Consider the following 25761-nt stretch of genomic DNA (forward strand, 5'->3'; position numbering starts at 1 on the left):
CTTCTTGTGATAAGTGAGTTAAATGTGATGTCTTAATAATATGGCTATTAATGGTGAGTTTGTCTTTGAATCAGTGTGAAATCCTTAGTATTAAGGCCCACTGGGAGTTTCTTGCTCTCTTTCTCTCATTTTAACTGTCTTTCTGAAATACTAGAATATATTCCAAGCAGTGACACAGTTTACTCTGCATATCCTTTAATTATTTTCAGAGTATCTGGGAAAGGCAAATTCTCCATTTATTTTAAAAACTTATGTAATAGTGATGCTACAGTGCATAGTAGAGAATTAGACAGGCACTTCTGTTTAGTTTTCCAAGTACACCTCCACATAGTATTTGGGTATTTCATGAGCCCTAGCATACTGAAATTTGTAGTTTTCCAGCATTTTTTGGTCTGGCTATGTCCACTGCTAAATAGTTTTTGAAATATTAAAAGATTAATGAGCTTGATTTGTATTTTTGAGCTGATATAATGGTAAAGTTATCTGAAAGATGGGTGTCAGATGTTTGGCCAGGGGGTGCAATTTCAGTGCTTGCCCTAGGCGCTATTTTCCCTAGATATGCCTCTGCCTCCACCCCTGACACACACCACTTTGTACATGAATAGTAGGAATGTAAGAAGCTGCCTTTTAACGAGTCAGACCATTGGTGCATCTAGCTCAGTATTGTCTATGCTGACTGGCAGCAGCTCTCCGAGGTTTCAGGAAGGAGTCTTGCCCAGCAGTTGTACCTGGAAATGCCAGGGATTGAATCTGCCACTGAGCGATGGCCCCATCCCTTGAGGGAATATCACACTGCAGACAGTGCTCACATGCAGTCACTTATCCAAATGCAAACCAAGATGAGCCCTGTTGAATAAAGGGGACAATTCATGCTTGCTGCCACAAGACACAGTTCAGCTCTCCAGACACAATTCTTCTCTAGTGTAGGCGGGTATCCATTAAAACGGGTTGTAATGCCCACTTGCTCCCAGCAGACAGGACCATATGAAAATTCAGAGCAGACCATGGTGCCCCGGGGGCAGGACCCTCCCAGTTCCATTCCTGTCTTGCTCCCCTACACAGGGCCTGGGAAGAGCTCCAGTCTTTTCCACATATTCTATTCCTTTTTTTTCTGGTTCATTCCTTCTCATCCTTTTTTCTTCTACACTTCTCTTGCAATCCTTTCTCCTTTCCCTAAAGAGAAACAAACAAACAAAATGTTTCTGTTATTCCTGCTTTCCCCTTCCTTATGCTTGTGCCATGCAGTGCACAGAGCTCACCACCTCGTTGTCTGAGGACCAAGAGCAGGCCCCAGAGGCGGACACCAAAAGGGGCAGAGACCATGCCAGAAATGGGGACCATAACCAAACAGCCCATAAAAGGACATGCAGCCCACCCTCACAAGAATACACCAGCCGTAAGAAGCACAATCGGGCCCTCCCAGGGACCTCCCAACCGTGTGAAACCTGACTCCTCCCATCTGGGTCAATCAGTGATATGGCCTTGCATCCTCCTGCAGAACCTGTGCCTACACCCCCAGGCCCTTCCACCAGCTTTGGAGCTACTGTGGCTTTGCCCCATTCAAGGTTTTGTTCTGCCGCTGAGGGAGATTCCGCCAACCCAAGGGCGCCCCTCCCACACACATTGCCCACGGATCCTGCTGACCAGGCCCAGCTCTCGCAGCCAGACTCTTCAGCTGCAGAGGAACACGAGCTGCCTGCAGACAACCAAGTGGAACACTCCTCATCCGACAAAGGCCTACCTGCACCACAGCCTAAGGCGACAACAGTGGTTCCTTCCACTTCTGCTTTGCAGGAGTTACTTGTGAGTAGCAGTGTCTGCCCCCACTGCCCCAGTAGCCCGCCCTTAGTCCTACCTCAGCTGCCTCTATCACAAGGGCAGCAGCCCTTGGGTCCTCTTGAGTATTCTCCTGTCTCCCACTCCCTTCATGGGAAGAGGCTACCCCTGGATCTCTCGCAATGGATCAGGCACCTAGTCGCAGCAGAGGCAAGAACCACCAGTGCCAGTTCTACCACCAGCTTTGGTTCTACAGAGCCAGTCTACTTCCAAGCTTGCTCCATACCTCCCCTTACTTCTAGGGGGCACTTCGGGAGGGACAGTTCCAAATCCTCTAGCCCCACATGTGATCCAAATCCTCTAGCCCCGCATTCTATCCCAGAATGTGAAAGGGGCAGATTTCTCCCTAGGCCCCCATCGAGGCAGTGCAGATTCAGAGACAAATCATCTGAAAGTGATTGCCAACAACCCCCAGACCTACAATACCAAGCCAGGGGCATTAGGGGCTGGAACAGGAGCAGATCCCAATGAGGAATATTGGCAGGGACAAATCACCCATTGTGCATAGACCAGTGAGACCTGGTCCCCTTAATGCCATTACAGCCAGGCAGGACAGAATTGCAACTCCAAATCATCATCCTGTGGACCTGTTGTGCCTACTAGGCCTATTTCTGTCCACTCACTCTCTGATTACTCAGTAGCAAGCAGGGCAGGCACGCGCTCAGCTGGTAGCGGGGCTGATGGTTCTTATCGTGTCATCAGACCAGTCTATAATTGTCACGCCCTCAATCTCAGACAGCGAGGAGGAAGGGGAAGCTGTCAACTTTTCAGCCAATGCAGGGGTGTCTGAGGGGCAGAGCTCAGCTGTCAGTTTCCAAGAAATGGCTGAGGCAGATCCGGCTGATGATTTAGAGCAGGCACAACAACCTGAGACAGCAGAAACCGTGACGGACCAATCAGAAGAGGAGCGATGCAAGCAACCTCCACTGACTCCACAAGAGAGGCGTGTTACAAGACGAAGAACACAGCTAGAAACTATCAGGAGGAGTAAACGCCTCTTGCAGAGGGCTGATAAGCCATGAATTCCTGCCAGCTGGGAGCTCTTGGCTTGTGCTATAAATTACGTCACCAGCTTTCTATTCACTGCTGGAAAGCAACGTTTGTCAACTTTCATGTCGACAGCTTGCAGCCAAGCCCGATAAAGAAGAACTGTTCCGAGCCGTATCTTGTTCCTGCAGCTCCGTTTGGTATTGTGAACTTCCCTGCCAGGTGGCCAGATACTGACAATAATAACCTGGGGCTACCTAATACCAATCAGATCCCTTCCAGGCCCCATTCAGTCCAGTCAGATTCTGACACATGCCATTCTCCCCTCAGACTTCATACAATTCCTCATACAGTTCCTTCTGAATCTGAATCCCAAGAGGTCCAATCTAATAAGGATGAGGAGAATGGTCTACTGACGAAGGGGCTTGTTCGGCCAAACCTACATCCAAATTATTCAAACATGAATAATTCTACTCTCTAAAGCTTATAAATCTCTACAGACTAACCCTGACTCTATAGGCGCTACTACCACTGAGTCAGTCACTTAAGAAGTTTTTCCTTCATCAGCTGGGTTCAAGCCTGCCATTCCTTTCCCCTCCCTCTTCAGGGAGGTACTTCAAGAAGAACTTCCCAGTCTCGGCTAGAGGTCTCAGCTCCTTACCAAAATGCTTTTATAATTTACCTGCAGATGTAACGGCCAGGCTTTTTGTCCCTGTGGTTGATGCTCCTGTTGCTTCCCTGGTCTCCGGAGTAGTCTTAGCCAAAGATGAGGAAGAAGACCTAAGATTTCCTGAGGACAAGAAAGGGTGATCATTTGCTACATAAATCACATGAGGCTTTGGGCCTTTCCATTAAAGCATCAGCAGCCACTTCTCTCTTTGCAAGGGCTTCTGTTTTGTGGACAAAAGAATTACTGAGAGACCTCCTCGAGGGTCAGACTAAACTCAAACAAGGACATAATAAATTAGCCAAAGCCGCAGCATTTGTGGCTGATGAGTTTGGATACCTTGCAATTTTCTGCCAGAACACTAGCTTCACTGAGTCTCTGGTTAAAATTCTGAAACGTAGACTAAAAAAATTCAATTTCACCTTTTCCACCTTCAAATGATCTAAATTATTTGGTGACTCTTTAGATCCCATTCTGGTTCAAACCAGGGATAAGGAAAAGGGTATACCTTCTAATAGAAGGGATAATAGAAAGCCTTATACTGTTTTTACTGTTTATTTGTTTATTTCGGCCCAAGGCCAGCATATAGAAAGCCTTATAGACCTAACCAGTCTAATTTTCATCTTAACAGCTATCCTCACTCCAGGGACAACAAGCCTGCAAGATCATGTGTGTGCTGGCGCCGCACAAGGGCAGCTGTGAGATGCCCTGCCGGCACGTGGGCATAGCTGTGTGTGTGTGTGCTGGGATGACGGCAATGGCAGCGAGCAGAGGAGCAGGTACGGACATGCTCTCCTCTGTTTTAAAGGGGCTGTGTACACCCTCAATTTTAAAGGGATATGCTAACGATTCAGATAGCCGAATCGCATTTCAACATATCCCTACTTGCAAATCTATTGCTTATGAGTCTCTGACATTCCATCCACCAGTCAAAATCACAGTGCGCTCTACAAGAAGGGCAGCCACCTCTGCAGCTTTCTCAGCAAATACTCCTATTTCAGCAATATGCAGAGATACTAACTGGTCTTCTGTTCCCCATTTGTCAAACATTACAAACTGAACATACATCAGTCAGCACAAGCAGAATTTTGTCGTACGGTACTACAACAAGCAGAGTTCTCTCTGCACAAACCTTTCCACATCCTGTGACCATCGCTTTGGTATGTCCCATTTTAATGGATACCCTCCTACCCTGAGGGAGAAAGGAACAGTGGTATTACTTACTATAAAAGTTCTTTCTCCCCACTGTGTGGAGGGTATCTGACCCACCCTAGGTTTATGGGTAAGGTAAAAATGCTCTGAAATTTGGTTCCTATTGACTTCCATCTCTTTGGGGGGGAACTGTCCTCTGTTTCTGCCTCTAGTTTTGCAGTTGGTTCCTGTTCCAATGTTGCAATATTTGTCTCATAATTTGTTTTCTTGGTTTTTCTTGGTGTTATTGCCTTGGTGTTATTGGTTTTTCTTGGTGTTATTGCCTTTGCCTCTGGAGCCTTCCTTTCTTGCAGCTTTTGCCAGACAGTCCCAGAACTGGGAGGGTCCTTCCCCCGGGGACTACTCTGGATTTGCATATGGTCCTGTCTGCTGGGAGCAAGTGGGCGTGACCACCTGTTTTAATAGATACCCTCCGTACACTGGGGAGAAAGAACCTTCATGGTAAGTATAATAACAATGTTACTTAGTTTCTGCCCCTGTCTTGTCTAGTTTTACCCTATGGTGGACTCAGTTAGAATGATCACTTTGGGAATGTGGCGAATTGAGACACCCTAATTTGCATCATACACATTGTATTCCGGCAAATGCAAATCCCTTCTTTGCTTTCTTTCTTTCTTTTTTGCTGCATGTATAGCAGAGCTGATGCCACCTAATGGCACAACGGGGAAGTAACCTGCTTAGAGAGCAGGAAGCTGTTCGTTCAAATCCCCACTGGTGTGTTTCCCAAAATATGGGAAACTCCTATATCGGGCAGCAGCGATATAGGATGATGCTGAAAGGCATCATCTCATACTGCGTGGGAGATGGCAATGGTAAACCCTTTCTAGTATTCTACCAAAGAAAACCACATGGCTCTGTGGTCACCAGGAGTTGACACTGACTCAAGAGCACAACCTAACTTAACCTAATAGCAGAGCTTAGCAAAGAGCTGAGGAAATGCACTTAGATGTCTTCCTCAGAGCTAAGAAAAAGACTAGAAGTGGCTCAGCTGCCCTCACTCCTTCCATTTGGAGCAGGGGTCCTTTGCTTGTGGCCCAGGTCTGGGAAATTAAATATATAAAGATCGTTCCCCCAAAGTGCCAATTAAATGGCACTGGGATTTGGACCTCTCTTGTATAGCAACGTATCCCCTTTGTTTATTCCTGTGGATGTCAATTGCCCTACATTTCTGTTTTGAGAGATCAGAGAATCTAAATGAGCAATGCAAAAGATCTGCTTTCTAGTTAAACCTCTACCTAGAACAAATATGATGCCATGACCCCCAGACTTTTGGGCAGTGGTCCACACTCTGTGTGCCTCACCTGTCCCTAAGAAAAAGGGATGGGTGAAAAATTATTACCCTCTGCCTAGGACTGGGATTCTAGCTCCCCACCCCTCAACATTCAGGATTGTTCCCTGATTGTTCCCTCAGCAGGATTGTTCTCTGCATTCTGGGCGAGGTTGCCATCTTATTCTCTTTTAAATTAAATTATTCTCTTTTAAACTAATACATATATTTTGGTTAATGTCTTAGATGGTCACTAATTTCATATATTTCCTTTGGAGGGACTGTTTGAATTGCCATCTTTTCTAAATCTAAATGATGAGCATTTGTGAAATAAGGTTGCCAGCATTCTTACTGGCCCTGCTCTTGTGCTTTTAACAGCAGTCTGGAAGGCAGAAATTAAATAGTCGAAGCTTTTATTTTCATGCCAAGAATAACGTCACCTACTGTTTCTGCATGAGATGTTGTGGTTAAGACTAGGAAAATGATCAACAATTCTGCTTTGAAAGGACACTTGACTGCTTGTGTCCATAGATTTGAAACTCGGTTGGTCAATCTAGGCTTGCAAATCCCTTTCCTTTCCAAATGCCCCATTTTCCTGGCCTCAGAGAAGCAGAGGAATTATTCAGGTATCTAACAGGAAGACCCCTGCTCCTTCTACAATTTTTACTCTTAAATGTGCATTTAACATTTCCCCTTTAAAACCTAAATACATCAAATATATATCGTCCCCTCTGGCAGTGGTAGTTACATCCTGTGATTCTTGCTCTGACAAGGACCTTGCCTCCTCAGCCATTCTTTGGGGTTGCTCTACTTTCATCACTCTTCATCCCAGTTTCTTCATCTTCTAGGCTGCTGGACCTCTTATTGATGCTGGAGCCACTCTGCCCCCTTTCCCCACTGAACTGCAGCTGCAAGGAGTCCATACATACAGGAATACATTGTTTCTGCCTTGGGAGTCTGTATCCCTCACAGCTGCCATCAGCCAATGATGTACTTCTGAGGCCTCTTGTCCCAGCGTCTCTCTAATATTTCAAAGGCTTCATGCCCCTGTCCCCCATTTTAAAATCCAGTGTGAGTTGTAGAGGTGTGGAGAGGGCAGGAGTAACTGGACTTTTCACCTGACCCATCTCCCCCTCTTGCCCTCTCCCCTGCAGGAAGTGAGCAATAGTGGCCTGTTGCGAGCCAAGGACTCCATCACCAGCCTCAAGGAGAGGACGTCCAAGGTCAACCGCCATGTTCAGAACCTGCAGGTCTGGAGACTGTCCCCTCCCCCACTTCCACCACCAGTCCCAATATATTGGCCATAGAGCTGAGGATTTAGGCCCCATCCTGAACTTGTCCAAGCCAGCTCTGACAGCACTGGTTCTCGGTTTTTATTCTGTTGAGGACCTCTCTGCTGGTTTGTCTGTTCTTTGCAGACCACCTCATTTTCTTACCTCCCACTCACCATGTGAGAGAGGAGACTTGAAAGGCTCCAGAATTCAAACTCCGCTTCCTCATCTTGTTGAATGTGGCCATCATCCACTGAAGCTACATATACCACCAAGGGGAAGAGCACACATCTGTGGTTTGCTTGAATCTCTCCACTGCAGTTGTTTGTAGTGCTGAAGAAGCAAGCTGCTTTTCATTTTAGTTTTTAAGCGAGTTGCCTCTTCAGCCCAGGGTGGAAACTTCAAAAAACACTTCGCTTCCTTAGCATTTTCCCCTCAGGGGCTGCTTGAAGGTGCACCCAGACCACAGCTTAAGATCTACTGAACTAGACATACATACATAATACATTCTGATACCTTCATCCTTTTTTTTTTTGGTCTCAGAGGCATTTTAACGCCCTATTATTATTGCCTACGCTCTAATTGATAGCGTATATGCTGGGGGTGGGTAGGTGTCAAGCATTTTTCCACGATCATAGGTGTACCCTGCCCCAAGATATCTTGCAACATTCGCAACCTCTTCCCTGATCCCACCCTGGCTCCTGAACTGTTAAGAACTGTACCACAGAAAGGGGCTGGGCAAAAATCTGAAAGCACATGTGTGGTTCTAACCAGATAATTTTGATTAAGAGAACATTGTTGCCTTTCAGATGTTTTATTAATTTTTTGCATTGGCTCGCTCAGATCTGCCTGCTTTGCTGAGATTATGCTCATCTTTGTTTAGAACGGAGGGAGTGAAACATTAACCAGCTTCTGCGGTCTAGCCAAGTCGCTATTAAAACTTCTATTCTAGGCCTGCACAACTTTGGCCCTCTTGGACTACAGTTCCCATCATACCTGACAATTGGCTGGGAATTATGGGAGTTGTAGTCCAAAAACAGCTGGAGGGCTGAAGTTGTGCAGGCCTGTTCTATTTAAAGAAAGGTTGCCAGTGTAGCTGCTGGGAAAAGAGAGGCAGACTGTTTATTTGGAGGGGCTACTAACTGAGAGGGGTGTTTCATTAGGGCAGTTATGTGGCCACCCTCTTTGCATTTGCATGCATTTGAGACATGCCCACTTCTCAGCCGCTTCCCTTCTGCTCTCCCTGTGTGCAGAGTGAGTGCTCAGCGCTATGCGAAAACCTGGAGCGGCGCAGACAGGAGGCTGAGGACTTGGAGGAGTACTGCACTCACCTCAAGGTGAGGCATGGAGAGGGGCAAGGGCAGCCCTTCCATGAGGCCATCTCAGGCAGCAGACTATTGGGGTGTACGCGAGATGGCAAGATGCTCTCATACCCCCTACTTTTAAAGGGGGGGCAGAGTGGGGAGAAGGGTGAGTACAAGGGGGAAGCGACATTTGGCACCCTGCCTCAGGCACACAGAGATCTTGAGCTGCTACTGGACAGAGCTATGTTGTTCAAGATGAATTTAGGGACAGCAGCTGCGCCAGCTACCTGCACTCCTACAAGCAGCAGCAGGTTACACCAGTTCCCCAGAGAGAAAGCCCTGCACCGCCAGGTACTTCCGCTTGCTCTCCCCAGCTTCTCCATTCCAGTTTCTTCAAAACCTAGTCTCTGTGTCTCAGGCCTTTTCCAGAGGATTTCCAGACGCAAATTTATTCTAACATGAACACAAATTTCAACAAGATATGTTGACTTTAAACTAGTAATGAAAAGGGACAGATTTTCAGTGGGGTTTTTAAATGGATAGTCAGCAAGTGGCGAGCAGATGGCGATAAGAAATAGTGCAATGTCCTTTGACATCATCGTGGTAAATCTCTTGTCAAAATTTGTGCTCATGTTAGAATAAATTGCCGTCTTGAAATCCTCCCAGACACTGGTATGTTATAACTTCATTGCAGATTACTGTGGAAAATAAAACAGGGAGCCTACACTAAGAAGGCTTCCCCCATTCAGAATATTTCAGAGCCATTAACACCTCATGCAGAAACCTCCTCTGGCCTCCTGCACTACAAGTCAAGAAAAGAGTTGGTCAGCTAGTATTCATAATCATAACCAGGGGCGTATCTAGGGTAGGGCAGGCAGGGCACATGCCCCGGGCGCCACATGACAGGGGGTGCCATTTAAAAAAAAAAAAATTAAATTGGCCACCAAAAACAAAATGGCCACTGTGCATGCTCAAATGGCCTCTGTGAGACCCTAGGCCATGCCAGGCCTCGCAGAAGCCATTTGAGCATGCATGGCAGCCATTTTGTTTTCAGCAGCCATTTTGAAAAAAATATTTAAAAAAAAAAAAAGGCCACCGCACATGCTCAAATGGTCCCTGCAAATCCCTAGAGGCCAGCGAGGGGAGGGGGAACCTTTGCAGACCCACCCCACAGCCTTTAGGAAGCACCCGGAGGGGCTACAGGTTTTTTTTTAAATTTAATTTAATATAATATAAGTCACTGTACACATATTCAGTTTGGCACTATGTACAGAGAATCAGGGCTTGTGAATAGTGAGATGAAACTTATGAGCTAAGATTGTATTCATTTGCTCTTACTTTGCTTCTTGTGATAAGTGAATTAAATGTGATGTCTTAATAATATGGCTATTAATGGTGAGTTTGTCTTTGAATCAGTGTGAAATCCTTAGTATTAAGGCCCACTGGGAGTTTCTTGCTCTCTTTCTCTCATTTTAACTATCTTTCTGAAATACTAGAATATATTCCAAGCAGTGACACAGTTTACTCTGCATATCCTTTATTTTCAGAGTATCTGGGAAAAGTCAAATTCTCCATTTATTTTTAAAACTTATGTAATAGTGATGCTACAATGCATAGTAGAGAAATAGACATTAGTTTTCCAAGTACACCTCCACATAGTATTTGGGTATTTCATGAGCCCCAGCATACTGAAATTTTTAGTTTTCCAACATTTTTTGGTCTGGCTACATCCACTGCTAAATAGTTTTTGAAATATTAAAAGACTACCAAGCTTGATTTGTATTTTTCAGCTGATATAATGGTAAAGTTATCTGAAAAATGGGTGTCAGATATTTGGACAGGGGGCACAATTTCAAGCGCTATTTTCCCTAGATACGCCTCTGATCATAACCCCAAATTCATTACAGTATTCTATTCTAACTTCTTTCTATACATTCTCCCAGAGCACTCTCATCCAGCAGAGATCAGGTCGGGTCCACACACCCACTTATGTGCAACATAAATAAAGCTGGGCAATGGGTGCTCCCACTGGACCCATTTGATGCAGGAGAGGCCGATCTCTTCCCTTCTCACTATGAAATCTGATCTCCAACTTTGTCTTTGTTCTGGCCAGTTCCACCATCATTATTCTGTTTCCTAAACAAGGTGCTGGCAAGTAGCACTGCTTGGAAACTAATATTTAACAGGGACTCAATTATTAATCAAACAAGGGATGCAGAAGCAATGACATTGGCTCTATAAACAGGCTGGGTGTGTTTTTCATAGTACTATTATTCACGCTCCCCTCGGCCCCAAGCATGCAGGACTTCCGGGTAAGACGAGAGATACAGAAAAAGGGCTCTTGAACCTCTTTCCCCCCAGTGCAGGCAATAGCAGCTTTGGCAAAGCCCTCTTGTTATACATCTCAGGTCATTCCATGATCAGCAAAGGGCTCTTTAATCTTCTCCCCTTCAGCATAAAGAGCAGCATGGGCTCTGGCAGCAAATTTCTTTTTTACACAGCTTAGCTTCTTCTGACCCCTGTATGTAAGTCAAAACATAGAGCTGGATCGGATGATATCTTTGCTTGAATCTGACCCATACATGGGGAGGCGGGGAACAAGAACGCATCTTCCTTGCCTGCCCACTCAGTGCACCTGTCCCGCCTCTAATTATCCAGGCATGATAAGCGTGGCATTCTTAAATGTGTATACACACAGAATCCAAACCACATTGGCTCAGATCCAAACCACATTGGTCATAGATTTTATCTTGGGCCCACACATGGAATTGTAAATGCGTATGCCCCTTTTGACCCTTGCCTCCCACATGGAGTCCGATGTCACTGGAGGCAGAACAGGTGCACCAGGAGAGGAGAAGCATGCTCTGCTCTCCATGGTGCCCACAGTTCAAATCCAGGTAAAGGTATTGTCTCATCAGGCTTGACAGCAAATGGGAATAAGCAGCATGAAGAATGAGCTCTGCAGAATAATGTTCCCTCTAACAAGGATTCCCAGATGTTGTTGACTACAACTCCCAGAATCCCCAGCTGCAATGGCCTTTGCTTGGAGTTATGGGAACTGTAGTCAACAACATCTGGCAATCCCTGTTAGAGGGAACACTGCTGCAGAAACATTTCCTGCTGTTTTCACTGACAGTTAAAAGGCTCTTTGCTGGTGTCTCTCAGCTTGTATGGAAGGAAGTGGTTGAGAGATGCAAAGCGCTGAGTGTGTTTCTTGGGATTAAAGACTATTGAATTGGGTTTTTATAAGGTTTTGAATTGTGTTTTTTTTAGCTGATTTATTGTATTTTAAAATCTGTGTTCTTGAACACTGATTGATTTAAATTGTTTTGCGATATTTGTGAACTGCCCTGAGCTATTCTGTAAGGGTGGTCTAGAAATCGAACAAACAAACAAACAAATATTATTCTGGCCATCAGCAGGGCCGGATTAAACTAGTGCGGGGCCTGTAGCATATGTTATGAAGGGGCCCCAAATTTTAAAAAGGCACATAAATATTGAAACATAAATTATTTACTTGCATAGTAAAGTAATTCAATTATTTCATTTGCCTAGTGCGCCCCCACCAACCGCCCCATGCCTCCACTCAGCTGAGCCAGCCAGTCAACAAACTTTGCAAAACACCCCCCGCCCCCGCACACACACACTTTTGTGACTCCTGACCGTGGGTTCTCCTTTGGAGTTATTTTCACAAAGAGAAAGGGGATGGGGAACAAAACTCTGAATGTTTAAATTAAAAGGTTCTCAGGAATTCTGTACTTTGAGAAATCTGAACCTATTAGCAATTTTGGCACACAACAGTGGATGTTTGATTCCAATGTGTACAGAACATATTGGATCCCAGAAGCCATCACATTAAGAGGGCCATTTGACAATATTAAGAATATATGTTTAACCTCTTGTGCAAGCCTGACAGGAGCTGGTCTTGTGGTAGCAAGCATGACTTGTCCCCATAGCTAAGCAGGGTCTGCCCTGGTTGCATCTGAATGGGAAACTTGATGTGTGAGCACTGCAAGATATTCCCCTCAGGGGATGAAGCCGCTCTGGGAAGAGCAGAAGGTTTCAAGTTCCCTCCTTGGCTTCTTCAAGATAGGGCTGAGAGAGATTCCTGTCTGCAACCTTGAAGAAGCCGCTGCCAGTCTGTGTAGACAATACTGAGCTAGATAGACCAATGGTCTGACTCAGTATATGGCAGTTTCCTATGTTCCTATGAAAGCAGATGTATATTTAAAATAGTTGATGCATTGCAAATGAATGTGATTATGATGAGGTGCATTAGCAACTTCCATGAAAACAGAAGTATCCAAAAGACAATCTTTTGGCAGGAGGCACAGCCTCTTTCAATCTAAATTACACTAACATGCTTCAAAGGAGGAAATGCACAAATTAAAAGGAGGAAATGCACAAATCATTCAGTGCAACCCTAAGCATGTTTACTCAGAAGTAAGTCCCACTGAACTCAATGAGCCTTACTCTCTAGTAAGTGCGTTTAGGTTTGCAGCCTCCGTTTATCTTTGGACAATTTCAACGGGCATCCCAATGTAAAGCTAATGAAGTTGGCAACGCAGCAGTAGTTATTTCAGTTCTAGAGGAGAGGAAAGGAGCTCACCTTAAGCAATGATCACAAATTCCCTCCCAACAGCACTAGATACTAAAGGAAGATATAAGTGACCTTACCCAACAAGACCATAATATAATCTCCCTTCAAGCTCCCCTCAATTGATCCACTAAATTTTGAGACTCCTCTTGCCGTGCATCTGAGTTACTTCGGGCTTTCTTTTTCCTCTTAAAGGTACATGTTCTCATTGTTTATCTTTACCCTCTCCCAGTCAGTGGGCAAATGCTGGCAACATTCAACTAGCATCTTCTTTAGCTTCCTTTCTTCCACCCCGGCATTAATAGTTAGTTGTTTTTTAATCTAAACTGCTTTTATTTCTTTTACCCTCTGTGTCTATGTTTTTAAAAACTTTTACAGTTTAAACAAATAAGGACCAACTCCCTGGCGATTTAAGTTATCTTTGAGACCCCTTTGCACAGGGGCATAACTACTATTAGGCAAGGGGAGGCGGCTGCCTGGGGCCCCCCCCACGCCTTGAGGTCCCCCCCGAGAGGCAAGTCACATGAGGCAAGTCACATGACTATATATTGTGAAGTGTGTGTGTATCAGCGAGGGGCCCATTTTAAAATTTTGACTCTAGGACCACTCCAGCCTTGTTATACCACCACCTTTGCAAGCTATCTGTTCCTATTGTTGTTCTTACTACTTCCCTCCCGTGCTGCTTAACATAATAGATAACCTAATCAACATCATGGTGCCAGGAAGACCTTGCTTAAACACCCTCGAGCGAGGCAAGAGAATGGGCAGCAGCAGGCAATGAGGAGAATCAGCAGAGAGCACCAAATAGAGAGCAAAAGAAGGGGCAGACGTTCAAGCCAGGCGTGCGGGGCCCTAGAAAACGCAGGGCCCGTAGCAAATGTTACATTTGCTACTATGTTAATCCGGCCCTGGCCATCAGATGGGGAGACCCAGGAGCACCTGTCCTTCAAGTGAAATGTGATGTAATGGTTAGTGTGTCAACCTAGGACTGGAAAGACCCAGATTCAAATCTCCGCTCAGCCATGAAGTTCACTGGGTGATGTTGGTCCAGTCACTAGCTGACATTCTGACTAAATGGATTAGAGGAAGTTCTATGGAATTCAGTAATCCTTAAGTGTAACTCCTGAGTAGTACTGTTGAGTAACTTGGTCTGGATGCCAGCCACTATCTCTCAACCTAATCAGCCTCATCAGATTATTATGAGGATAAAGCAGGGAGGGATTTCCCCATAAACTGCTTCGAGATGTTAGAAGAAGGGCAGATAAAATATATATTAAATAAATATGATATTTGAAAGCTGTGCAGATTTTATCACAGTAAGATTCTTCTTTGTAAGATAACAGCAGTTCTATGCAGGCTGGTTTATAAAATTGCAGAAACCACACTGTTAAATCAAAGCTGCTTGCAAAACCACAGTTCATTTACATTAAAATAGACATTAGGAAATGTATTTATTTATATTTATATCCTGCTCTTCCTCCAAAGAGCCCAGAGTGCTATACATGGTTATGTTTGTCCTCACAACAACCCTGTGAGGTAGGTTAGGCCGAGAGATAAGAGACTGGCCCAGAATCACCCAACGGGGTTCATGGCGGCACAGAGATTTGAACTTGGGTCTCCCCAGTCCTAGTCCAACACTCTACTACACCAACTGCTACACCACACTTCCAAGGTCTTGCAAGCAGATCCTGCAAAACCGCCTTGGGATTGTTTTTAATGAAAGGTGATATATAAATTTAACAATGAAACAATAAATTTAACAACAAATTAGCGCTTGCCAGCAAGCTAGGCAGAAGAAGTTAGAAATGATGCTGAACAATCAGAGAGATCATATAACTCTTGTACTGAAGGAGCTACACTGGCTGCTTATATGTTTCCAGGCAAAATACAAGGTGTTGGTTATAACCTATAAAGCCCTAAACAGCTTGGACCCTGGGCATTTAAGAGAACATCTTCTTCGTCATGAACCCCACTGCCCTCTGAGATCATCTGGAAAGGTCCGTCTGTATTTGCTACCAGCTCGTCTGGTGGCCAATCAGGGACCGGCATTCTCCGCTACTGCCCCCCCTCCAGGCTTTGGAATGTGCTCCCTAGTGAAATAAGAGCCTCCCCATCTCTGACAGCTTTTAAAAAGTCTTTAAAGACATATCTGTTCACCCAGGCTTTTAATTAATATTGTTTTAATGCTGTTTTAAAATATTGTTTAAAAAAATTTAAATTGTTGTAATGTTTTAAACTTTTTGTTTTTGTTTTAACTAATGTTTTACTTTCTGTTTTTATTTTGTTGTAAACCGCCCAGAGTCGTAAGTTTTGGGCGGTATAAAAATGTGTTAAATAAAAAATAACAAATAAAACATTTTCAATGTGATGTGAATGAGTGCAAATATTAAAATATCCGTCCTGTTTTGATTCCAGGCAGTGGGGACAGCGAAGTGGGGATCTGAAGTTTGGGGGGTGGAGCTGAAGCTCTTGGATTGCAGAAATTGGCAAGGAGTCACAAGTGGTTAGATGTCAGAATTACATCCATATGAATGAGCTGGCAAAGAGTGGGCTGAGGCAGGCAAAAAAACACTACACGACAGTTTGTGTTTGTTTCCATGGTTGCCACAGAGAGCCGCCAGAGACCTAAGACAAATGGAAATTCCCACCCCCTTCATTATATCCCATGATGTTCAGGGAACCAAAAGGCAATTTAAAAAAAAGCAGCAGGCAAAAACCACAGAGTTTTCACGTGCCCCAACTTCATGGGTCCCTTTTTGGGAGAAGGGGGATGGGGGGCTGAATGAATAATGTTCTTGAATTGAGGATAATGTTTGCTCATTCCATTCCCTTTCTTTTTGCTGTCTGGCCTCTCATTCTCTCAATTTCCCCTCCCTCTAGGAGAGTTGCCGAAAGGTCACAAAAACTGTAGAGGATGCTGAAGTTAAGACCAACGTGCTCAAGAAAACCTCAGTACTCCTGGAGGTGAAAGGGGTTGGGATGAATGTGGGGGTGAAGCTATGTTGTGGCGTTTCATACAGGAAAACTGTGAGCAAACACATGTAGAAGTGTTAAGGATGCCACTTTAAAAAGACAGGTTAATACCCAATATAGTCAATCTGAATTCCACATGATTAGTCGCAGAACAACCGGCCTGCATTGCAGAATTCCATAGCCTAGACAGAAGTCTGAGAATCCTCCTTAGGATCTAGACCTCCTGCATTGCAGATTAAAAACTGGAAGCGGGGGGAAGACATTTCCTGCTGAAGTTTCGAAAGACTGTCTTGAAAGACAGAGGCCCTGAGGGAAAGCTGTCCTTATAGACTCTGCTTTAATTTGACAGAAAACTTTTTCACAAAATTCCAGTGCTGCAACCTTTAAAGCCCAATGATATGACCTGCATAAACTTTGCCAATTAAGTAAGTGTGTGCAGCACTAAGTGTGAAGGCAGATGTCGTATAAAAAGGTCACTGAGTCGCCAGGCAAGCCCAACTCCCTCCCAGCTTTGCAACAGGAATGGCATCCTCCACTGTCATGAACCTGTTTTATTATTTAAAAAGCAAAAAACTTTTTTTAAAAAAGTGTAAAACTGCTCCGAGGGCTGAAGGGATATGTCTTGGTGATATCACAACACAAGCACTATCATTGCTATGCACAGCCAGCTTCTGCTGCAAACTTGAGGACAAAGGTGTTATACTCTGGCATGAGCCCATCCCAGCGAGAACAGGTGCCCGGGCGGTGATGTTGTTAGGCTGTGTCACGGTCAGAAAAGGGAGGCAAGGCAGCCGGGACAGTGGCGGTGTAGCACTTGGTGGTACATGGCGACCCCACATAGCCACTGCCCATGTGCTCTGCACACATCTGCTCAGTTGTGGATCCGCCCTGAGCATCTGCCAATATTTAAGGAAGTTTTGATGGTGAACCTTTTCCCAGAAAGCTTTCAGCGGAATCTCTCTTAAACGCTGTAACTTTTAGCGGAACCTTCTTAATGTAATTTTAAACTGCTACTGCTTTTGGTACACTGCTGGGGTTTTACGTTGTTTTACATTGGGATAATTTTTTAAAAATTGTGTTCTGACTGTATGTATTGTTTTCTATTATTATCTATCTATCTATCTATCTATCTATCTATCTATCTATCTATCTGTATATATTTCTCTTAGGCGTACCTGTCGCTAATCCCATGTGTGGCAGCTCATGGGAATTCGCAAGCAAGCTGCCGGCAGGGGGAGTGGAAAGCGGCAGTGCCAGACAGGCTTGCGGGCGGGTGGGCAGAAGGAAGGAAGCGGCAGGGTGGGGGGAGGAAGAAAAGGGCAGGCGGGCAGGTAAAGAAAGTGGTGGAGGACAGGCAAGAAAATGGCAGGGGGCGGAGGGGGGAGAAGCCGGCGGCAGCAGGGGGAGAACTAGAGGCACAGGTGCTCTGCACCTGACCCAGCTGCTAGTAGTAGTAGTAGTTGTTGTTGTTCTTATATTAGCCGCCTTGCAATGCACCATCCTTGAAAGGTGGGCTAACAAGTCAATGAAATAATAAAATCATCATCATATGGGGGAAAACATCAGGGAGAAGAGGCAGGATGCTTATTTGGAGGAAGTTCACAGCCCTTTTTTCCTCCCCCACTTTTAGGAGAAGCTGCGTTTCTTGCAGCGGCAGGTGCAAGCCGAGGATCTCAGCCGGCAGGAGCGGGAATGGCAAGAGCTGGAGCAGCGGGTGGCAACTGGCGTTTCCAAACAGCTCATGGAAGTGGCCAGCAGCACAGGCACAATGTCCCTAAAGTCCCCTGGCTTTGAGGAGCTGGATCTGCAGTGGTCCACTGCCACCATCCTGGCATCCATCAACAGCCTGCGTGGAGCACTGGAGAATGGGCAGTTGAGAGCAGGGCCAGGGGAGGAGGGGGGTGTCCCCATTAACGACGGCAAGTTGGCCACAGCCTCCACATTGGCTTGCATTCCTCTGCTGGAAGAGATCAGGTATTGTTGCAGAGATGCACTTGAGGCAGGGAGGGCTGTACCCTGGTGGGGGAGGCACTGGCCTACCTCATCACGGCTGTCTTTCCTCCTCTCCACATTAGGAAATGTGTGGCTGAGCTCACCGGGCGGTCTCAGCGGGATGGGCTGACCCAGAAGGAGATGCTGCGCTTACTGGCTCAGCTGGGTGTGCGCCTGGAGGGGGTGCTCCCACAGTGGGAGCGAATTCATGTAGAACATGGCCAGACGCTCAGGATGCTGCGAGAGGAACTGGATGAGGTCTCTGCCACGTAGGTGCCTCTTTCAAACCTATAGGCTCCCCTTTCTTGGTTCCAGTGACCAGGGCTGTTTTATTGTCTCAGATTCCATGCCCACGGAATTCAGTGGACTAAGGGCCAACCTGGGCAAGATGACACGACATTGTGGGGGTATCAGGACCCTCACTGGACCCTGCTAAGAGTGGGAGATTTAAAGCACAGTAGTATGGGAGAACTGAACACTTCCCCCATCTGTACTTTCCCCCGTTACTTCCCCCCAATCTGTTTTTTGTTTGGGATGTATGACTAGGAGTAACTCCCAGCAGGATGATGACTGGGGGGGAAGTGGTTTTGCAGAGAAAGTGCAGAGGAAAGGTTTATTTCCCCACTCTGATGTGGCACTTTAATTCCCCACACACACCCCTACCCCACTTTATAAGAAATTGGTAGCTCCCAAATTGGGATCCTACCATCAACACATCTAGTTTTGTTGTTTGATCCCAGAATTTGGATAGCTGAGAGTTTTCAATTTTACATAAAATGAAACAGGCCTTGAAACTGGTTGGAAGATGTATTCTAAAGGTTTTGCTGTTTGATGGTGGGCTTTTTTTCACACACACCCCTTGGGTTAGCTATTAACATCAACCCACATTGTTAGTCTACATTTCCCATTGTAACCCCAACCCTATGTACCTTTCCACCTAGTCTGGTCATCCCACTCCTTGGTCAAAAAGTCCCAAATGGTGCAGAAGTTTGAATATTGGATTCAGCATAAAGCAATCTGATATATGAACTTCTGCACCACTTTGGACTTTCACAAGATGCCTCTCTAGCCTTAGATGAAATCAAATCAGGTCTTCCCAAGCAGGAGTGACCCTTATAGGTGGAGCAGGAGGGGGTGGTGGTAAACAAGCCACAGGTGTGGCTCGTTCTTGTTCTCCTCTCCCCACCCAGGTTACCTTACTCTGCCTCATTTCACAGGCCCCCGTGTTAACTCTAGATGTGTGGAATAGTTATTTGCCCAGTTGGGGAACCAAGCAAATAACCCACCCGCACACCTGAGGTTAATGCAGTGGTGGGCAAGAAATGAGGCAGAGCAAGGTAGCCTGGGTGGGCAGGAGAGAGTGTGCACCTACAGCTTCTTTACCACCACCCCTGCCCTGCCTGTATGGGCTCCTCTTCTCTTATGTTTGCATCCACATGCTCCTACAAACCTTCCAGATGACGGACTTTGCAGAATGAGAGCATTTCTCCACTGACACTTCCATCACTACCCTATCCAGCGATCCATATAAAGCATGGGGGTGCTTCTGACTTTTCACTGTTTAGTAGGGATAGTTGCTAGCAGACGGTATTGTGTTCCACTCTGCCCCCTTTCTTGAATCAGGACCCACAGCGAGCTGGAACAGGGACATAGAAATATAATAAGCTGCCTTATACTGAGACGGACCATTGGTCTATCTAGCTCCACTAACTGGCAATTACTATCTGGAGATGCCAGGGATAGAACCTGAGACCTTCTGCATGCAAAGCAGATGTGTTGCCACTGTGCTACAGTCCCTACGGTTTCATCCCGTCCTTGGGAGGCCTGCCTCATACTCTGCTTGGGGGGGTGGGGAATACCTACATGGAGCTATTTGTCTATGTGATATAGAAATGTGCATCTTTCATGAAGGGCATTGAGTGTGAAAATTGTAGAAGCAACCAATGTAAATTGTTACATTTGAGGCAGCTGTAGTTGACATTTTCTTCCTATGCCAGGGCAAAGCGGACATCATTATCCCTAACCCAGCTCCGTGCTGACCTGGACGGGCTGTGGCAAGTGAAGCCACTCCTGGAAGATGTATCCCGACACCTCTCAGCACTCAAGGGCCAGGAGACACCTGACCGACTCCCCACGAGCTGTGCCAGATGTGCCAGGTACTCACTGCAGACACAGGTGTATCTGGGCCAAAGCTAAGGAATAAAGTTTAAGTCTGGAAAAGATGAGGGCAGAGGCAAGAAGACCGAGCAGGTATTTCTCTGATTCCAAAGCAATACAAAAGTTCAGGAAAAACTAATATGGACCTGGGTTATAATATACAACTCCAAAGAATGAGAATATAAATTGGTATTGTAATGATAAAAAGTAAAAATGCTGCATAAAATGGCTTAAAACTTAATTTAGTTTTTTTTTAAGTCATAGAAAATTAAAAGTCCTCATAGATATGCTGGTTAAATATTGTAAAAGTCCTCAGACATATGTAGTAATACCGTACTTCCAAGTGAGTTGAAGTCCTCTTAGATTCCTGTCAACTCACTTGGAAGTACAGTATTTACTACATGTCTGAGGACTTTTACAATATTTAACCAGCATATCTATGAGGACTTTTAATGTTTCATGACTTTTTAAGCCATTTTATTCAGCATTTTTACCTTTTATCTTTAAAATACCCAGGGCCATATTAGTTTTTCCTGATCTTTTGTACTGTATTGCTTTGGTTTGCCTTTTTGGGATCAGGTTTATACCCTGTTTTATGTTGTGTATCACTTTGCTTTGACTTCACACACACTCAAAGTAGATTCTGAGGATATGTTTGTGGCATACTTGCCAGAAAGAAAAAACTTGCACGAATGGTCTATTCATGTGAACAGTACGGTGCTGGGCCCATAAACTTCCATAAGATTGCAGTTCTTCCATCAAGTGGTAAAGCCTTGCAATCTCCTAGCACACAGAAGGAGCAGTCTTGCACAAGACAAATCACTTCTGCAGTACCAGGCTGATAGGAGCAGATTGCTTGCACAAGTTGACAGCTGCTGTATTGTTAGAATACACTCAGTTTTTTGCAGAATCTGGTACAGTCCCTTGTTTCCCACGGGTTCTCCATTCGTGGTTTCAGCTGTTTGTGCTGAGGCTATGTATACTCAGTTCCTATGATTGCAGGGGCACGAATGCCAGAACTGCAGTAATGGAAACCTTGCACCTTTGGAAATGGTGGCGTTAGGTACTCAGTAGCTAACTCCAATTAAGGCTTCAATTATCATAGTTCTTGGCATCCGCAATGGTAGCCGAGAATGTAACCCCCATGAAAAACGAGGGTCTCCTTTCTCTGGTGTAGGATTTGGATTCCGAAAAATCTCCACTTGCGCTTCTTGAAGAATCCATTTTTTAGACTTCATGGTGTCAAAGTGGGTGTTCCAAAGAGTCAAGGAGAGACAAAATATGTGTCCAAAATGACTATTTATTCTTCCCTAATGCCACACGCTCGAAGGGCAGCCTTGCCATTACCCCTTTCCTCCTGGGAACATGCTCGCCGGCATGACACGCAATCTTCACACCTTCTGAAAACTTTGCTGCACCTATGCAGCAGAGCCGGAAGCAGAGGCTCTAGAGAACTGGGGGTCGTACTACAAGGGTTGCCATATTTCTTCCCATTGTCGCCAATGGAGGAAAGGGCAGTAAAACATGTTGCACTAGCTACTTCCTGGTCTCTACAGCAGCACCACTGCTTCTGGCTCTGCTACAGAAACACAGCAAATTCTCCTGGAGGCATGAAGACTGCACATTGTGTCAGCCAGTTTTCTGTGTTTAGCCCCCACTGGCCTCCTAAAGGAAAATCTTCAAAAGCTCAAATAATGGGTTTATGCTAAAGTGATGCAAAAATTATTTTTATGCAAAGTAAGTACACTTTTATATACAAAATGGATCTGTACCACTCATTTTGAGTGTTGTCTGCCTCTGCTCCTATGTAAATGGTGTCCCATCTCTTTCCCCACCTGCTCCCCGTTTCTGGTCACAGCTATAGCTTTGTGAACACAGAGGCATTGCGGCAGATGGTTGAACATGCCATGGCACCCGTCTTGGAGGAGCTGAAGCAGAGGGCTTCATCCCCGGGCCTATGCCCCAGCTGCCAGCGTTTGCAGAAGAAGATAATGGTACCGTGAGGCACAGAGTACACCAACCCTAGACCCCACACTTCACCCCCAATAAAAAGATTCTGGAGTGCAGCCTTGCTAGAGCATTCTTCTGGCCACAAAACCTGTGTGGGCCAGTTACCTGGCTCTGAAACTCAGTCTCAGGTTCAGCTCCCACCTGAGCCATAGACACTCATCTGAAGCTGCCTTACACTGAGTCAGACCATTGGTTGGTCCAGCCCAGTGTTGTCTGCTCTGACTGGCAGCTGCTCTCCAGAGTCTGAAGTCTTTCCCATCACCTGCTACCTGAGATCCTTTAGTTGGAGATGCTAGGAACTGAACCTGGGACTTTTTGCATACAAAGCATGGACTTTGCCCCGAGTCAAAGCCACTTCCATAGTCTCTGGCTATCATTATGTCTGCTCACCCATGTCCACAGTGCCCTCTTATTTCCATGAGAATAATACCATATGGAAGGTATGTTGTGGAGGTGGGTGGGGTGGGGAGAAGAAAGATAAAAGAGGCCTTCCAAGATTTCAGGTGTAGGGTGTGTGTGTGTGTGTGTGTGTGTGTGTGTGTGTGTGTGTGTGTGTGTGTGTGTGTGTGTTGGATCTAAATGCATGGAGGACAGGGAGAGGAGGTAATGTTTGCAAAACATTAAATCTCCCTGCCCTACCATCCCTTGTGATAGAATTCTATTCCATGTATAAACTTTAGGTTTCTGGATGACAAAATTTGAGATCTCAGCCTCTGTTTACAGCAGGGTTTTTTTAAAACATAAATATGCAAACTATTAACTTCTGTCCTCCAGTTTCCTCCTCCCTCTCCTCACAGAGCTCACTTCCTGAACAGCTGTCCAGTTTGCTTGGTTGACTCCTTGGTTGTTGTTGGGTTTTTTTTTTAAAGGCCTTGTTCTCTAAGACCTACTGTTTATATGCTGCAGTAGTTGTGTCTCAAAGTTCTATTCTAGAAGTTGAATAAAAAGAGAGGGGAGTGCCTGAAAACATCCTAACTCAGGGACATTCAGCTCTGCTCTTTAGAATTGTGTGGGGGAGATGTTTTCTTTCCTCCAACCCGAGGTGTCATGTAGATGAAACTTCCAAAAAAAGAGAAAGAAGCCCCAGGATTTGGATACAGGAGGCACTGCTTTAAATCTTTGCTTTGGCATGAAGCTCAACAAGTGGCATTTAGTGATCCTTTTGCTCTCTCTTTCTTCCAGGGTTCTTTCCATAGTGGCTGTGAGCATCAGCTAATTCTAAGCAATACATAATCACAATAATACCTTTTCCTTGAGACCAGGGTTTCCCAACCAGTGGGATTCCAGATGTTGCTGAACTACAACTCCCACCATCAAAAATTGTAACAGGGATGATGGGAGTTGTGGTTTAGCAACATCTGGAGTACCACCAGTTGGTTACCCCTGCTTTAGGCATTCTGCTTTTAAAGCACAAGCACATTGATATGTGCTTAAAAATGGCTAATTCCAGCTAATGTCTTCTTCTGTATTCCATTCTATAAAGTTAAGCACACCCTGTTAGCCAATTGGGTTTAAATATCTCCTTTTGTCTACACACCAAGGTTTTACTCCATAGCAGAGATTTCTGCCTGCAACCTTGGAAAAGCCGCTGCCAGTCTGTGTAGACAATACTGAGCTAGATGGACCTATGGTCTGACTCAGTATATGGCAGCTTCTGATGTTCCTATGTAAGGCCAAGATCTTTGGCAATCGCCCTTTCCTGTCCGGTACAGGAGTCTGAGGTATGCTCTGCCCATTACCCTGCTGGCATGGTTGCCATGGGCACCCCACCAGGCAGTTAGTCACCTGCGTAAAGCACCCCCACATGGTTCCCCCCAGGTAAGCAAAAATAGGCCTGAACCATGTGGGCACTGCTTCACACAATCACACACACAGCATGAGATTTGGTATCCCATGGGACTTCTGTTATCTCTACTTATCTGTTACCTAATTAATTACAAAAGCAGGGACGCACTGCTGCTGCCTCTTGTAGCTGTGGGAATTGCAATCCCCCTGCCCGGCTAAAGGCCTTGAGTGGCTGCACAGTGGAAACTGCAGACAGACCGCCTCCGTGCCCAAATACATCATCAGGCAGGCCCCACCCCCTCACCTGCTACCCTGGGCCATCTGGTGTCCTGAATACCTGCTGTTTTCATTACTCCAGGCCTGGCCAGCCTGCTTTATTAGAATACTGCACCTACACAGCAGCCAGAGGGCAGTAGGGAGCTGTGGAGGAGCACTGCCTTAGGGGATGGGGCAGAGGTTCAACAGGCTCCATTCTGAGGTATAACACTATTACAAATAGATGGCTAAGGCATCAGCATCACCTAGTGGCCAAAGATATGCAAGCCGATCGTGACAGATTGGCCGCAGTGGCTGGTTATGATGACTGGCATGTACATTTCCCATATTCCTTAAACTGGCTGAGATATTCCAACTGTAGTTGGGTGATGCGCTCTGTAGTGTCTCTCTCTCTCTCTCTTTTTTAACCTCCTCAATTGCTCTGATCACTGGGAGGCAGGATCTGGAACGGTCGGCCGTGGATACTCATGCACGAGTAGAGACACTGAATTCAAATGTGCGTCTGGCCCAGGATGAGGCCCTGAGAGTCAAGAACTATCTGGAGCGGACAAAGCTCAACCCAGAGTGAGTAAGATATGGAAGCACCCACTGATACCAACTTGCCCTGCAGAGAAGCTCCACAGGCCCTTGAGGCATGGAGGCAGGGAGCTCCCTACCAGCAGAGATTCCCCTTTAAAAACTTTGCTCCCACCATAATGAAGCTGACTCAGAGAAGGTGGCTGGAGGGATGTGGCAAGGAGGAGGTCTGCCATAGGTTAGGTGATCCAGGGTGGGAGCAGAGCAGACACAAGTGATGGAGTAGGAGGGCCTAAGAGATACCGATCCAAAGCTGGGCTATTGATTGGTAAGGCTACCTGTCAATTGGGATCCAGGGTAGCTGTGTCCAAGGGTGGCCAACTTGAGGTTCTCTCGCTGTTGCTGGACCACATTCCCTACCAACCCCGTCACAATAAGTAAATAAACTAAAGGACCTTCCTACATGCTTTTTTCCCTTTGCCCCCCTCTGGTACAGGGATAACGTTTCCGGCATGGGTTACCTCCAAAGCAAGCTGAACGCCCTCCAGTCGCAGCTGTCCCTGACCACCCAGGAAGGAGCACCCCAGTCCCAGATGACTGTAGCCCTCACCAAGCGGAGCTCTTGCCCTGCTGAGCTCAGTCGTGACTCCCAATAAAAGAGAGAGATGGCTGTGACCTGCTGTCCGTCCTGTTCTTTTGGAACCCAAAAGCTGGCTTTGGGAGACTTCCCACTTGCATGGAGCAGCCCTCTTCCAGAACTGCTTCACTGTCAAGCCCAAGAAAATGTCCCTTAAGATGGAGGGGTGGGGGGTGGGGACCGGACTCAGAGTGGAGGCGACATGCTGGGTATATAATGTATCTAGCGGGCTGAAGCCTTACCCGCAAGGCTGGTGGATGAGCAGCGTTGCTTA

At 45.9% G+C, this 25761-nt stretch overlaps 1 protein-coding gene across 3 annotated transcripts in view; it reads left to right on the plus strand.

The window, feature by feature from the left end:
- Positions 1-25525, plus strand: part of TSKS (testis specific serine kinase substrate) — a 31053-nt gene extending 5528 nt beyond the window's left edge. Inside the window, exons 3-11 of one of the 3 annotated variants that reach the window (XM_053261590.1) lie at positions 7124-7219; positions 8494-8577; positions 16022-16105; positions 17745-18088; positions 18190-18375; positions 20104-20262; positions 22122-22257; positions 24774-24898; positions 25347-25525. In XM_053261590.1, the coding sequence (XP_053117565.1) occupies positions 7124-7219; positions 8494-8577; positions 16022-16105; positions 17745-18088; positions 18190-18375; positions 20104-20262; positions 22122-22257; positions 24774-24898; positions 25347-25506 (1374 nt within the window). In that variant the 3' untranslated portion in view covers positions 25507-25525. The remainder of the gene's footprint in view (positions 1-7123; positions 7220-8493; positions 8578-16021; positions 16106-17744; positions 18089-18189; positions 18376-20103; positions 20263-22121; positions 22258-24773; positions 24899-25346) is intronic. The other 2 variants (XM_053261591.1, XM_053261592.1) reach the window with 2 other exon arrangements.
- The last annotated feature ends 236 nt before the right edge of the window (positions 25526-25761 follow it).

Source organism: Hemicordylus capensis, chromosome 6 (genome assembly GCF_027244095.1).
Source record: "Hemicordylus capensis ecotype Gifberg chromosome 6, rHemCap1.1.pri, whole genome shotgun sequence".
Lineage (NCBI taxonomy): Eukaryota > Metazoa > Chordata > Lepidosauria > Squamata > Cordylidae > Hemicordylus > Hemicordylus capensis.